The sequence below is a fragment of the Phocoena phocoena genome, chromosome 16 (genome assembly GCF_963924675.1).
Source record: "Phocoena phocoena chromosome 16, mPhoPho1.1, whole genome shotgun sequence".
Classification (NCBI taxonomy): domain Eukaryota; kingdom Metazoa; phylum Chordata; class Mammalia; order Artiodactyla; family Phocoenidae; genus Phocoena; species Phocoena phocoena.
In genome coordinates, this window is record NC_089234.1 from 26032358 (window position 1) to 26047697 (window position 15340).

At 46.7% G+C, this 15340-nt stretch overlaps 1 protein-coding gene across 2 annotated transcripts in view; it reads right to left on the reverse strand.

Annotated features, from left to right (window-relative positions):
• The window catches only part of SUFU (SUFU negative regulator of hedgehog signaling), a 109098-nt gene that overhangs the window by 29916 nt on the left and 63842 nt on the right, over positions 1-15340 (reverse strand). Inside the window, exons 4-7 of one of the 2 annotated variants that reach the window (XM_065894249.1) lie at positions 4774-4916; positions 3776-3861; positions 3430-3502; positions 17-170 (exon numbers count right to left, since the gene is read on the reverse strand). In XM_065894249.1, the coding sequence (XP_065750321.1) occupies positions 17-170; positions 3430-3502; positions 3776-3861; positions 4774-4916 (456 nt within the window). Of the gene's footprint in view, positions 1-16; positions 174-3429; positions 3503-3775; positions 3862-4773; positions 4917-15340 lie in introns of both variants that reach the window. The other variant, XM_065894248.1, reaches the window with a different exon arrangement.

Here is a 15340-nt window from a genome sequence, read left to right on the forward strand (position 1 = left end):
AGGCGACGGCTCCCACCTTTGCCAGAGAGCCGCCGGGGCTGAGTACCGATGCAAATGCTCCGGCTGTCCTCGTCGTCCTCGGGGGGCCGGCTCAGGTCATCCCAGGCACACTTGGCGCTGACACCACTCAGGTTGGACCCGTCCGTCTCAATGCCTTTGTCAACTCTCTCCTGCTTGGAAAGAGTCAAAGAGCCAGAGTTCCTTCAGCGAACCAGTGGCCCAAGGTCACCACCACCTTTCCCATGTTTACTGAGCCCTGGTAAGAGCTGAGCATGGGACAGGTGCCAGAAGAGCAGGGTCTCTGACCTTATTCTGCCCTGGTTACTAACGCGTGGCGGTCTCTGCCAGCCACGGGTCTCCTCCAGGGGAATCAGGAATTAGGGGAGCCGGGAAGAATGAAAATCCCAAGGGAAGCGTCTCCTCTCCCATCAGCCTTCCAGTAAAGTGACTGTCATTACCCGCTTCAGAGCTCCGACTCTGCCCACCCTATGCTGGCCCGTGGAGCTGATGTGGCAGAGCCAGGAACCACCCTCCTGAGGAAAGGCACAGTCCTTCCTCTCCTCACTGATCACCCGGTCGCTGCTCCAGAGGCCAGGGTGGACGCCGGCCACAGGCGGGAGAGGCGGGGACTCAGCCCAATTTCTCCGACTCCATACCTGCAGTTTTCTCTTCCAACAGCAGAGGGTGTGGTCACACAGGGAAGAGTCCCCAGAGAGCAGAAGGGCCGGACTTCCCCTTGCTGCATTGCTGACTTGTTTGGCCAAGAATTCTGGATGGAGATTCTTTTCCATTTCTTAGACTGAAACGGGGGCCTGGAGGGCAGTGACCATCCTTAGACCCCACCAGAGGCCCTGCCTTCGCACAGGCCTTGACACTTCTGAGTCCAAACACTCTCCAAATGGCCTCAAGGAAGAGCTAAACACAAACACCTGGGATTTCTGGTAAAACAAAGTTGTGATGTTGGGCTGTGGATGAAAGGTCATCTGGGAGGCTCCCGCAACCTTTTTCATAAACAGTCATGTAGGCCAAATAGAGCTCCTGAGTTAAGTACTTCAGTAAGAGTCTGCTCCTCCCTGTCTGGGGGACCTTCTCCCCAGGGCTCCACAGGCTCCAAACAGGCCTGCTGCTCGGCCAGGGAGCCCATCCAGGGAAGCACAAGGTAAGCTTACAAAGGGTCCTTATTTTTTGAGACCAGTCAGCAGGTGGCCCTGGCCCAATGCCTCCTTCCCATCAATCCCATTCTCCTCCTCTCCAGTGCTACCAGCAGCCTAGGCAAAGCTGGGGATTCTGAGCAGAGGCGTGGGAGGCTGATGACAGGGAGTGGCTCTCTGTGCTCTAACCAGGGGCGTGTGAGCCCTAGTTTGCTTGGGGTGGAGTCTACGCTTTTCCCTCTCCACTGGCCACCCTGAGGCCTCTCACCTAAGCAAGGAGTTCAGGACACCTCTTGGCTCAACAAGCTCAGCCCACTTACTTTATGAGTAAACAAGAAAGGGTGAAGACGCAGAGGAGTTCAGAGACTTGTCCACGCACATAGCTGGCTAGTGGTAGAGCTTGGAGCAAAGGACCAGGAGCAGCTCTGAAACAAACGGCCTGCAAGCAGGCCCCAGAGACACAAGCGAGCACACAGGAGCTCCCACTGGGTGCACAGAGCGCCCAGGAAAGGAAACTGGACTTTCTCACCAAGGTGCCCCTGCTTGCTTTTTTTTTTTAAAATATAATCTTTCTCTTTATAAATTTATTTATTTATTTATTTTTGGCTGTGTTGGGTCATCGTTGGTGCGTGCAGGCTTTCTCTAGTTGCGGCGAGCGGGGGCCACTCTTCGTTGCGGTGCGTAGGCTTCTCATTGCGGGGGCTTCTCTCGTTGCGGAGCACGGGCTCTAGGCACGTGGGCTTCAGTAGCTGTGGCTCACGGGCTCCAGAGCGCAGGCTCAGTAGTTGTGGCGCACGGGCTTAGCTGCTCCACAGCATGTGGGATCTTCCCGGACCAGGGCTCGAACCTGTGTCCCCTGCATTGGCAGGTGGATTCTTAACCACTGAGCCACCAGGGAAGCCCCCCCTGCTTGCTTTTAAAGAACACTAGGCGCTCTGGGTCCTGCTGGCTGGCCTCAGGGGCGCCTGAAGACTAGGGAGGAGAACTGTTCTCAGCACGCAGAGAAAGGATGGGCTGCTTACCCTAGTAGCTTAAAGGATCAGGTGCTTTCTTAGCACTTGGCACCTAGGACAGGGGCCAAACAACAGCCCATGGTGCCCCGTGCTGGATCCCAGTGTGGCTGCAGAACAAGGGCTTGGGGAAACATAGCCTTTGTGGTTCCTGGTTCTTGTATAAGCAGAAGCTACAAAGAAACCAAGTTTAAAGCACAGATAACAGAGGATATCCTGGCAGCAATTGGAAAGCTGCAGTGTTCAAGGCACTAGGAAAACAGAGGAGCGTCATCTGTGAATGAGTAGGGCTTCTGCCCAAGAACTCCCAGGTCTGCAGTAAACAGCCCAGGAACTGCTGGCTACATGTCCGCCTGCTACCTCTCCTGGCCACCTCCCACCCTTCCTAAAGGACATATAACTCCTGGCAGCAGCCTGTGGCCTACCACATTTTTGCAGAGGCATAAAATGTTCAGAGATGGCAATGACCTGCAATGGGCAGGGGCAAAGGAGAAGGAGGCAGGCACATGTCAGGCACATTATTAGCTGTCTGCGGTTCCTGCTTCAGGAGCTGCCAATAAGAAAGGAAGTTATGCTCTACGTGGCTTTCAAAAGTCACCTTCATACAGAGTGCTGCTTCTAAAAAACCCAAAGACAACACTGACACTCTGTACAGGTGGGCAATAGTGAGTGAGAACCGCAGGCCTGTGTGTATAGAGACTTCCTTTTATATATGAAGGGATGCCAACCTAGCCAGGGGAGGAGCTCGGTATCCGACTACCCAAGATGAAAAATGTATCTAAAAGGGGGATGGGATCATTAGACCAATCAGCGCTCCTCCCTGCAGCTGGGCTGTGGAGTCACTATCACCTGTCCTACTGTTACAGGGTGGCGGTGGCAGTGGGGTGGCTTCCTGAAAGAAACTCTGTGTTCTTCTAAGAAGGGGAACATGGCAGGATGAGTACTGGGCAAGAAATATCCACTATACTGATTTTCTTTCCTTGCTAGTGATCCGATTTTCTGGTCAGGTTTATTGATGTATAATTTGCATTCAATAAAATCAATCCTTTTAAAATGCAAAAAAACATATGTCTAAGACAAGTTTTCCTGGCCTGAAATCTCTGCTCCCTTATGTGCTCTGCAGAATTCAGAGGACAAATTCCAAATCATGCCATATTTCTACTCACTCACAAATAAAGCTCCTCCGTTTTCCCAGGATGAAAGCCAGTGTTATTTGGAAGAAGCCTAGGCACAGTGTGCTAGAAAGGTTTTCCTCACTCAAGACATACTTGCAGGTGTGGATCGATCTCAAATATGGTCTCTCCCCTCCTCATGTCAGTTATCAGCCAGGGGCCACCAGCGCTGTGGACAAGGAAAGGGGACAGGATGGTAACTGAGGGTCTGGGGCTGATGGGCTGGGTCTACATCCTGCCCTGTTTGCTGCCCCCAGCCCAGAACACAGGGGATCAGTTAGTGGCCAGAGACTGTCAGGGAGAGTGATCAGGAAGCCCCAGTCTGAAAACCCAGAGCCTGAGCAGCAATGTAAGGGGGCACCCACATGTGGAGAGAAGGAGGGGTTCCCAAGCCCAGGCCCAGGGACCCCGCCCCCATCTCATAGTGCAGGGATGTACTCACACGGGTACTGTCCGCAGCAGCTCCAGGATGCCCTGCCCATTCCACTGCTGGGCTGCGTGGAGCTCCTCGGTGCAGACGCCAACAATCTGAGACCCCGGGACAAAGATGCCATTGTGCGTTAATGGCCATTCCTCCAACCCACCCGGAAGGTCAACTACCCAGGCTCTCTTAGTATCACCAAAGTTGGGGGACCACAGGCAGGATCTGTGCTCAGGGGCTGATGTGTCCAAAGTGGGATGGTTCCCTTAGGAGGGAACAGTGGCCTGGCTAGCAGATGGATGTGTCCACACACAGGGCACTGAGGTCTAACCCTTGCCCTGCTGTGATGGCTCAGGGGTCTGGGCGACACAAAGCCTAGCCCTAGACTGCAGAAGAGAAAATCAGGGCCCTGCCAACTCAGGATGGGTCCCCAGCCCATGTCTCTGGAAGCAGGGGAGGTCCAGGGAGATGCTCCGGCCCAGTCTAGGATCATGGGGGTTGTAAACAGAGGAGATTTTGAGACCCTTTAAGCTTAGAACGATGACCAAAGGGCACCAGCAGCTTGCAGAGAAGCTCCCTTCCTTATCAGGGGCTGAGCCTTTGAATAAATCTCAAAGGAAACAACTGAACTTCCACACAGACCCCACCATGATCACAAGCAGCCCGGGTGCAGCTGGGGTAGGTGCACGTCGTCCCTTCTGGGTAAGGGAAAGTCCAGTCCAAAGCTGCCTGCTGGGAGGTCCTGTGCCTGTGGCTATCTGGGTCTTACGAGTTCACAGAAATACCCTCCCTGCTATCCACTCAGTACAGCCATCCTTTCCTACCCAAATGGCCCCCGCCCCTGCCCCCTTACCCCATCTCAGCAGGCTAAATCAGGCCATCCGAATCTACCCGACAAACCATCAGAGGGACTAGAAAGTGGAAGGAGACCACAGGAAATCTCTGTTCCCTCACTGCCCCACCCATGCCCTCCTGTCCTACCAGGAAAGGCTCAAGCCCAAGTCCAACCTGTGCCTCACCTGGAGGAAGGTAACCACCCCAAACGGTGTCTGCACGGGCTGCATCTGCGGGTCCTCTGTCAGCAACATGTGCTGAATTCTCGACTCACTGTTATCCAAAGGGCTATGCCAAGACACGTGGTCCCCGCTGCAGAAGGTGTTCTCTGTGGACAGACGTGAGGGTCCTCAGCGACCGAGGCCCTGCAGCCAGGCCTGGAGCCCGACCCGGGGTCCCAGAAGCCCAGGCTGGGAGGCTCCCCAGCCTTCCAAGGTGGCCCCTGTGAAGGAGGGGACGCATTCACTTGGATGGGAGCAAAGAGTATGGCTACTGCCCCCAAACCAAACACGTTCCTGCTCGCCAATTCTGCCAGCCTTCAGTGGAAGATGACGGGCTACCAGTGTGGCTGCGTGCTTGGCCTGACAAGTCCAAAGACTTCTGGTATCTTTGCTTCCCCAGCACCTTCACTTATTCGGGAGGCAGGGGGCAGCCACAATTGGGTCTGCCAAGAAAGAATAAAGTGCTTTACTGTGGGACCATCCTGGCCAGAAGCCCACAGGAAGGCTGGAGGGCAATAAAACCCTTCACCTTGGAAAAACATACCAGGATTTCTGTGTGGCTGAAATAGTGTTCAAACAGGAACTTCCTTCCTTGGAGGGCTTTTGAGATCTGTCACCAGTTTCTCACAGGTAGACAGATTCAGGGAATAGTTCCTCATTAGATGGAGGTCTGACTTTGCCTCACACACCTCGGCCTAGATGTGCAGCCTGGAGGGGCAGCTGTTCCCATGAGGACACAGGCATTGGACCCAGGCTGCCCAAGAGAAACGTGCAAATATGGCCACCCTGTAGTCTCACTGTTGCCCTTCACACAGGCCCGCTGCTTTAAAGAAAGATGTTTAAGGTATCACAGCCACAAGGGAAAAACAACGCCTTGGGTGTCCTTCCACAGGTACTCTGCATTTACTAGCCTATAAGCATCTATAGGTCCTCTCCATTTTTTTTTTCCTTCACACCATTTTGCACATTTCTTTTAAAATTATGTATCTTGGAGATCATTTCATATCAACACATAAAGAGTTACCTCATTCCTTTTTTCCCCCCAGTTTTATTGAGGGGAAATTATTATTTATAATTGACATATAACACTGTTTTGTTTAAGGTATATAACATAATGATTTGATATATGTATATACTGTTAAATTATTACCACAATAAGCCCATCACCTCACATAGTTACAAATTTTTTTTCTTGTGATGAGAACTTTTAGGATCTACTCTCTTAGCAGCTTTCAAATATACAACACAGTGCTGTTGACCATAGGCCACCATGCTGTATAATTACCTCCCCAGAACTTATAACTGGAAGTCTGTACCTCTTAACCCCCTTTACCCATTTCACCTACCCCTCCCCCACCTCCTCTCCCCTCTGGCAACCACCAGTCTGCTCTGTACCTATGAGCTTGGTTTTTGTTTTCTTTTGTTTATTTGTTTTATATATTTTTTAGATTCTACATATAAGTGATATCATATGGTATTGTCTGTCTTTGTCTGACTTATTGCACTTAGCATAACATCCTCAAGGCCCATCCATGTTCCAAGTGGCAAGATTGCATTCTTTTTTATGGCTGAGTAGTATTCCATTGTGTATATATACCACTTTCTTTATCCATTCATCCATCAATGGACACTTAGATTGTCTCCATATCTTGGCTACTGTAAACAACACTGAAGTGAACATGGGGGTGTGTGTATCTTTTCAAATTAATGTTTTTGTTTTCCTCAGATACACCCAGAAGTGGAATTGCTGGATGACATAGTAGTTTCTGTATTTCATTTTTTGAGGAACCTCCATACTATTTTCCAAGTGGCTGTACCAAGTTACATTCCCACCAACAGTACATAAGTGTTCCCTTTTTCCACGCTCCCACCAACACTTGTTATCTTTTGTCTTTTTGATGACAGCTGTTCTAACAGGTGTGAGGTGATATCTCACTGTAGTTTTTACTTGCATTTCCCTGATTAGTGATGTTGAGCACATCTTCATGTACCTGTTGGCCATCTGTGTGTCTTCTTTGAAAAAAGGTCTACTCAGCTCCTCTGCTCATTTTAAAATCAGATAGTTTGTTTTGGCTACTGAGTTGTAATTTTTTTGTATGAGTTATTTTTATATATTCGACATTAATCCTTTATCAGCTGTATGATTTGTAAATATTTTCTCCCATTCAATAGGTTGTCTTTTCATTTTGTCAATGGTTTCCTCTTCCGTGCAGAAGCTCTTAGTTTAATGTAGTCCCACTTATTTATTTTTGCTTTTGATGTCTTTGCTTTTGGGGTCAAATCAAAAAAAAAAATCACTGCCAAGACTAATGTGAAGAAGCTTACCCCCTATGTTTTCTCCTAGGAGTTTTATGGTTTCAGGTCTTACGTTCAAGTCTTTACACCATTTTGAGTAGAGTTCTGTGTACAGTGTAAGATAGGGGTCCAGTTTCAATTTTTCGGATGTGGCTGTCCAGTTCTTCCAACACCATTTATTGAAGAGACTATCCTTTCCCCCATTGTATATTCTTGGCTCCTTAGTTGTAAATTAATTGACCACATATGTGTGGGTTTATTTCTGGGTTTATTTATTCTGTCCCATGGATCTATATGTCTGTTTTTATTTATTTTATTTTACTTTTTAAATAAATTTATTTATTTATGGCTACGTTGGGTCTTCATTGCTGTGCGCAGGCTTTCTCTAGTTGCGGTGAGTGGGGGCTACTCTTCGTTACAGTGCGCAGGCTTCTCATTGTGGTGGTTTCTCTTGTTGCGGAGCATGGGCTCTAAGCACACGGGCATCAGTAGTTGTGGCACACAGGCTCAGTAGTTGTGGCTCGCAGCCTGTAGGGCACAGGCTCAGTAGTTGCGGTGTACGGGCTTAGTTGCGGTGCACAGGCTTAGTTGCTCCGTGGCATGTGGGATCTTCCCAGAGCAGGGCTCGAACCCGTGTTCCCTGCATTGACAGGCAGATTCTTAACCACTGTACCACCAGGGAAGTCCTATATGTCTGTTTTTCATGTCAATACCATACTGTTTTGGTTATTATAGTTTTGTATACTGTAACTACCTCAATTTTTTTTTTAATAATCATGAAGTAAGTTTGCATTTTTCATTCTGGAAGAGCTGAAATTGTCAACTACTTCATCTTTCATATAGCTGTATAGTAGTTCATTGTCGTCTGTCACTTATTTTATTTATTTATTTGTTTGTTTGTTTATTTATTTATTTGGCTGCATTGGGTCTTAGTTGCAGCACATGGGATCTTCACTGTGGTATGCGGGGTCTTTCATTGTGGCGTGTGGGCTCTTCGTTGCAGTGCACAGGCTCTCTAGCTGCGGCACACGCGGGCTCTCTAGTTGTGGCGCACGGGCTCAGTAGTTGCAGCACATTGGCTTAGTTGTCCCACAGCAAGTGGGATCTTAGTTCCCCAACCAGGGATTGAACCCACGTCCCCTGCATTGGAAGGTGGATTCTTAACCACTGGACCACCAGGGAGGTCCCTGGTCTATTACTTATGATCTGGGAATTTCAACTGTTGAGATCTCTTGACTTTTTATCAATATTTAAAGTAAGGCACAGCTCCAGGCAGAGCCAATCATAAACCCCCAAATTTCCCAATTTCTGCTTGGCCCACTCCTCCCAGATTTTCTCTCCTTTTACAGTAGTGTGTGTCTACAAGCAGCATGCATGATCTGCAAGTAAGAAAACAATACAACAAGTAAAAAGACTGAATTAGTAATTAAAAGCTTCCCCCACAATAAAAAGTCTAGGCCCAATGGCTTCACTGTAAATTCTACCAAACATTTAGAGAAGAATTAATACCAATTCTTCATAAACTTTTGCAAAAATTAAAAGAATACCTAACACTAATTCATTCTATGAAGCCCTGATACCAAAACCAGACAAAGGCACTGCAAGAAAAGAAAGCCATGGATCAATATCACTTATGCATAGACACAAAAATCTCCAACAAAAATACCAGCAGACTGAATACAGCCACATATAAAAAGGGTTATACACAATGACCAAGTGAGATTTATCCTAGAAATGCAAGTTTGGTTTAACATAAGAAAATCAATTGTTACATACTATATCAATAGAATATAGATTTCTTTTTAAATCACATGATCATCTCGATAGACACAGAAAAAGCATTTACCAAAATCCAATACTTTTTTTAAAAAATGAATTTATTTATGTATTTAGTTAGTTTTGGCTGTGTTGGGTCTTCATTGCTGTGTGGGGCTTTCTCTCTAGTTGTGGCGAGCGGGGGCTACTCTTCGTTGCGGTGCGTGGGCTTCTCATTGCGGTGGCTTCTCTTGTTTTGGAGCATGGGCTCTAGGCGCACAGGCTTCAGTAGTTGTGGTGTGTGGGCTCAGTAGTTGTGGCTTGCAGGGTCTAGAGCGCAGGCTCAGTAGTTGTGGCGCACGGGCTTACTTGCTCCGCAGCACGTGGGATCCTCCTGGACCAGGGCTTGAACCCGTGTCCCCTGCATTGGCAGGTGGATTCTTAACCACTGCGCCACCAGGGAAGTCCCAAAATCTGATACATTTTAATGACAAAAACACTCAAACTAGGAATAGATGGGAACTTCCTCAACCTGTTAAAGTGTATCTACAAAAAACCTACAGCTAACATCATACTTGATGGTGAAAGACTGAATGATTTCCCTCTAAGATCAAGAAAAAGACAGAGTTGCTGCCTCTCACCACTTCTATTCAATGTAGTGTTAGAGGTTCTAACCAAGGCAATAAGGCAAGAAAGAGAAATAAAAATCTGGATAGACTGAAAAGGAAATAAAACTATCTCTATTAAAGATGACATGATCTTATACATTGAAAACCCTAAGGAATCTACTTAAAAACTATCAGAAAAAACAAGTTCAGCAAGATTGCAGGGTACAAGAATAATATACAAAAGTCACTTGTATTTCTATACACTAGCAAGAACAATTTGAAGATAAAATTTATAAAATAATTCCAGGGACTTCCCTGGTGATGCAGTGGTTAAGAATCCACCTGCCAGGGCTTCCCTGGTGGCACAGTGGTTAAGAATCCACCTGCCAAACTGATTCACTTTGTTATAAAGCAGAAACTAACACACCATTGTAAAGCAATTATACTCCAATAAAGATGTTTAAAAAAAAAAAGAATCCACCTGCCAGTGTGGGGGACATGGGTTCAAGCCCTGGTCTGGGAAGATCCCACATGCCGCGGAGCAGCTAAGCCCGTGTGCCACAGCTACTGAGCCTGTGCTCCAGAGCTCGTGAGCCACAACTACTGAGCCCGTGTGCCACAACTACTGAAGCCCGCACACCTAGAGCCCATGCTCTGCAACAAGAGAAGCCACCGCAATGAGAAGCACAAGCACCGCAACGAAGAGTAGCCCCCGTTCGCCACAACTAGAGAAAGCCTGCCCAAAGCAACAAAGACCTAATGCATCCAAAAATAAATAATATCAATAAAAATAAATTTTTAAAAAAGAAATCAAGTTGGATCCCTTCTTCAAACCATAAATAGAACTTAATTCAAAATGGATCACAGGCCTAACTCTAATAGTTAAAACTCTTAGAAGTAACATAAGAGTAAATCTTCTGACCTTGGATTAGGCAATGTTCCTAGATAGATACCAAAAGCACAAGCAAACAAAGAGTAGATAAACTGGACTTCATTAAAATCAAAACCTGTTGTGCTACAAGAAAGTGAAAAGAAATGCAAATTAAAACCACAATGAAATAACCACTTTACATCCATTAGGATGGCCATTATAAAAATAAAAAACAAACAAACAAAAAACCCCAGAAAATAACAGGTACTGGTGAGGATGTGGAAAAACTGGAACCCTTGTGCAATAGTGGTAGAGATGTAAAACAGTGGAACTGCTTTGGAAAACAATTTGGTGATTCCATGAAATACTAAACATGGAATTACCATACGACCCAGCAGTTCCACTAAGTATATACCCAAGAGAAATGAAGACATGTCCACACAAGGACTTGTATCTGAATGTTCACAGCAGCATTATTCATAATAGCCCAAAGGTGGAAACAACCCAAATGTCCATCAGCTAATGAATGAATAAATAAAATGCGGTATATCCATACGATGGAATATTATTTGGCAACACAAAGTGCTGAAGTATTGATACATGCCACAACATGAATAACATAGCAAAAACATTATGCTAAGTGAGAAGCCAGTCACGAAAGGCCACGTGTGACTCCATTTATACAGAATGTCCTGAGTAGGCAAATCTATGGAGATAAACAGATTAGTGGTTGCCTAGGCCTGGGTTGGTTAAGGGGGAATCAGAAGTGACTGGTCTGGAGTTGCTTTTTGGGGTGACGGTGTCACAACTGTGAACTATAAAATATGTGAATTATATCTCAGTAAAGGTGATTTATTAAAAGAATAAAGAAAATGCAGTAGGCGAAAGGGAAGAATTTTGCGGGAGAGGAAAAGTGGGAGAAGCAAGGCCCTGGATTGTTACTACCACTTCAGGTTAAGCAGGCTGGCCCAGGAGAAACCTAAGTCGTAATGCCCAGACATCACAGCATTTTATAGTCCAAATCACCTCAATGATCACCTACTCCAGCATTTTCATTTTCTGCAAATGAGGAAAGGATCCTCAAGACTGCCCAACGTCAGGGAGCAAGCCAGTGAGGATGGGCACAGTGAAACACCTCTCAAACATTTTTTGTTTTTTGAATTTTATTTTATTTATTTTTTTATACAGCAGGTTCTTATTAGTTATCTATTTTATACATACTAGTGTATACATGTCAATCCCAATCTCCCAATTCATTCCACCCCCATCACCCACCCTCACTTTCCCCCCTTAGTGTCCATATGCTTGTTCTCTACATCTGTGTGTCTATTTCTGCTTGCATACCGGTTCCTCTGTACCATTTTTCTAGGTTCCATGTGTATGCATTAATATACAATACCTATTTTTCTCTTTCTGACTTACTTCACTCTGTATGACAGTCTCTAAGTCCATCCATGTCTCTACAAATGACCCAGTTTCATTCCTTTTTATGGCTGAGTAATATTCCATTGTATATATGTACCACATCTTCTTTATCCGTTCATCTGTCGATGGGCATTTAGGTTGCTTCCATGACCTGGCTATTGTAAATAGTGCTGCAGTGAACATTGGGGTGCATGTGTCTTTATGAACTATGGTTTTCTCTGGGCCTCCCAAACTTTTGAGTCATCCATAACACCTGTTAGGATTTTTGACATATCTATGTACACCTGTACTGTCACCTACATATATTTTTCCCCCTAAAATTGACTCACTTTTTCTTAACCTAAACAAACTTACTTTAAAAGGAAAATTCATTAAAAAAAATAAAAAATAAACGGAAACTTCATATCACTGTACTAAATAATAAGGGAAATAGAGAGAAAATCAGTGTTGCTCACTGTAAAGTGGAAGATAACAACTTCAAAATAATTCAATGAAAAACAATGTTATTAATTTATAACTGATACTGTTGCCTACCTAACATTGTTAAAAACTGAAATGAACAAGGGTTAAAGAGCTCTTAGAGGTTTAAAGAGTCATACCAAACTGACAAACTCAGCAGGCTTGAATCAGAAAGGGGAAGACAGTCCTCACTATTCATGTCACTGAATGCCTTGTCCAGTTATCACTTAAAATCTCTTGCTGGCTTTGGCAAACCCTGGCCGACGACTGGTTAACCTTGCGTTGGGAAGGCCCTGTTCCTATTTGCCTCTGCCCCTTACTAGCTGTGACCCTGGGCAACTTACCCAATCACAATCTATAAGCCTGTTTCCTCATCTGTAAGCAGGAAATAGTGTGCCTACTCAGTGTGTGCTCCACGTTATTACTCCTGTACTGGAATACAGTATAGCTACTCCCATCCAGGTCCCAGTCCCTTTACAGAAAACAGGACCGGCCACAGAACCTGTAGCTAACAGCAACTGCCAGTAGGTGGCACCATTGCTCCTGGTTTAAGGAAGAGCTGGGCCAGTTAATTCCCTCCAGCGCCCCACTTCTAGCTGACTTAAGCTGGAAACAGGGAAGAGGCTACAAAGGTTTGGAGTCATGACCTTTTATTAACCATAAATAACATCGACTTAAAAATAAATGTTGTACCAACCCACACTGTTGAAATGAAATACGAATGACCAAAAGCTCCTATGTACAGACAATTTGGGAAGGGGCTTAATTTAGGCAGCTGGGAGACAGGCCCCAGTCGCTGTTCTTGGACCAACACACCAGCCTGCGGGATCCAGAGTGAGTTAAAGGCAGGAGGGGGAGGAGACAGTGTTAACTATCCACAGAAAGGTTCAGAGAGCATGTAGCTAACAACCTCCCAGCCCTGCCTGGTGGGGGAACCAGACTTATTAGCTCTGCTATATGGCCAAGAAATGGTCTTTCTTAACAATGAAAGAGCCTTGGTCACAGTTTTCAAGCCTGGGACAAAGCCACAATGGGCTCATTCTTGAGTCCAGCCTGGTCTTTATGCCCCGGATGCTCAGCCCCATTCTGTGCGGAGCCACCGCGGGTCTCAGCACTCAGGCCCAGCACCCACCCCGGGAAGCCCTCAGACCCTTCAGAGGGGTTTTCAAATGCTAATACTGCCTCGGTTGGAGGCCCAGCTGTTCAGTCCAGTGGTCAGAGGCGCTCGCTCCCTCTCCCTTCCTCTCTCTGGTTCCCTGAAGGGTCCTTACCAAGATATTAGGATGCAAGTCCCTGAGACCCCAACCCAAACAGCACAGCAGAGGGGCCACAAGGGCTGTTCCAAGTGAGGCCTGCAGGCTTACTTCCCATTCTCTTCCCTCTTCCTCTGAGCTCTGCCTCCCAGTACCATGAGAAACCTCCCTTGGCTGCAGCCTGTTTGGCAAATTCACACCATTCCACGGTGCCAAAGAGAGTCCAAAAACTACTAGGTTCAGTTCTGCCCCTTGCTTTGTTTAAAGAAAGGTTTCATCACTCAATGTCTTTTTCCCCATTAACAAACAACTCCCTGGCAAGAACTCTTAAAAGGTGGGGGGCCGTATGGCTGTGCAGATCCTAACTGACCCCTCAAACTGGCTGTCAACCTACCCCACTTCCCAAACATCCAGCTTTAGTCATGGTGGTTTGAAGTTGGACTGTGCCAGATATAAAAAGTTAGCAAAACCTAGGGAAATGGGTTGCAGAAGAAAACAGCTATTGTTCGCAAAATAATTAGTGCTGCCTTTGAAACACTGAGAAACAAGTGCATTCTTCAAGAGTTCTTAATTCATCCCAACTCTGGAGAGTGACTGTCTGTCTCCATTCTGAGCGGAAGGACAGGCCCAGTGGTGTTTCACACAATACCTCAGAAAGCAATGTCCCACCCACAACATTCCATCTCCGTGGTCAGAATCCATATACTTGGTCGGAGGAGAAAGGGTTAACGTTGTCTTTTGGAGCCCCAAAAAGAGGGTTTCTCATGGCTGACGCTTGGAGGCCCGTGTTTGGAGATGGCTACATGTATTCCAGAGACAGAGAGCAAGGGCAGGAAACCCAGCTGAACTGTGCCAGGTGTCAAAGGGGTGGTGGGTCTGCAAGAAGTGTTTTAGGGAGTGCAGGAAAATGGAAGGTGGATCAAAGCAGGCTGGTAGATTGGAGTCTGTCAACTTTCTTTTTTTAAAGTCTTCATTGAATTTGTTACAATAGTGCTTCTTCTGTTTTATGTTTCAGTTTTTTGGCTGCAAGGCGTGTGGGATCTTAGCTCCCTGACCAGGGATCAAACCTGCACCCCCTGCACTGAAAGGCGAAGTCTTAACCACTGGACTGCCAGGGAAGTCCTGGAGTCTGTCAAGTTTAAGGTCAAACTTCTCAACAATGGGGTAGCCATCACCGTCTCTCAAGAAGCAGTCTCCAGCCCTCTCACCTTCTTGGTGCTCACAAATTTTCATGGTATATTTCCAGAAAAGAAGAGCCTACAAAATTTAAGAGGTCATAGGGTGTAGACAGACTGATGTCACTGCCACAGATTACATTTCTGGAGCCTTTAACACACTCATGAGATGCTATGCTCATTCTGGGGAGGGGGTGACCCGAGGCATCACACAGAGGGCACTGCCCTCACTGTCTAGCGCCAGTACTCCTCTACCTCCACCTGACAGCACCCACCAAAGGAAGGGCACAGACCACCTTCTTGCCGGTTAAGATCAGTGCTCACCTTCCCCTGGTAACTGCAACTCTCCTTCCTCCAGGGATCCAAATAAAGCCGTGAGTGAACACTTCCCCGCCCGCCTGCCCTGACTCCCCAGCCCCAAGCCAAAGCTAAGAGTTCAGTTCAGAGCCTTGCAGCCTGGTGAGGCACGGCCCACCCTAGGAGCTCTGGATGGCAGCTGAGAGCAATATGTATGTATATCACATAGGAGCAAAAAACAAATCTGTCCCAGGTAATTCCCCTTTAACACTTGAGTGCTGTAAGGAGAGAATAAGAGTGGGATGTTCTGGAGCTTAGAGGCTTCAATTGGTACAAAACAGCAGAATCTGGCGCCCCTGCCCTTCTCTACACACATGCACAGCAGACAAGATG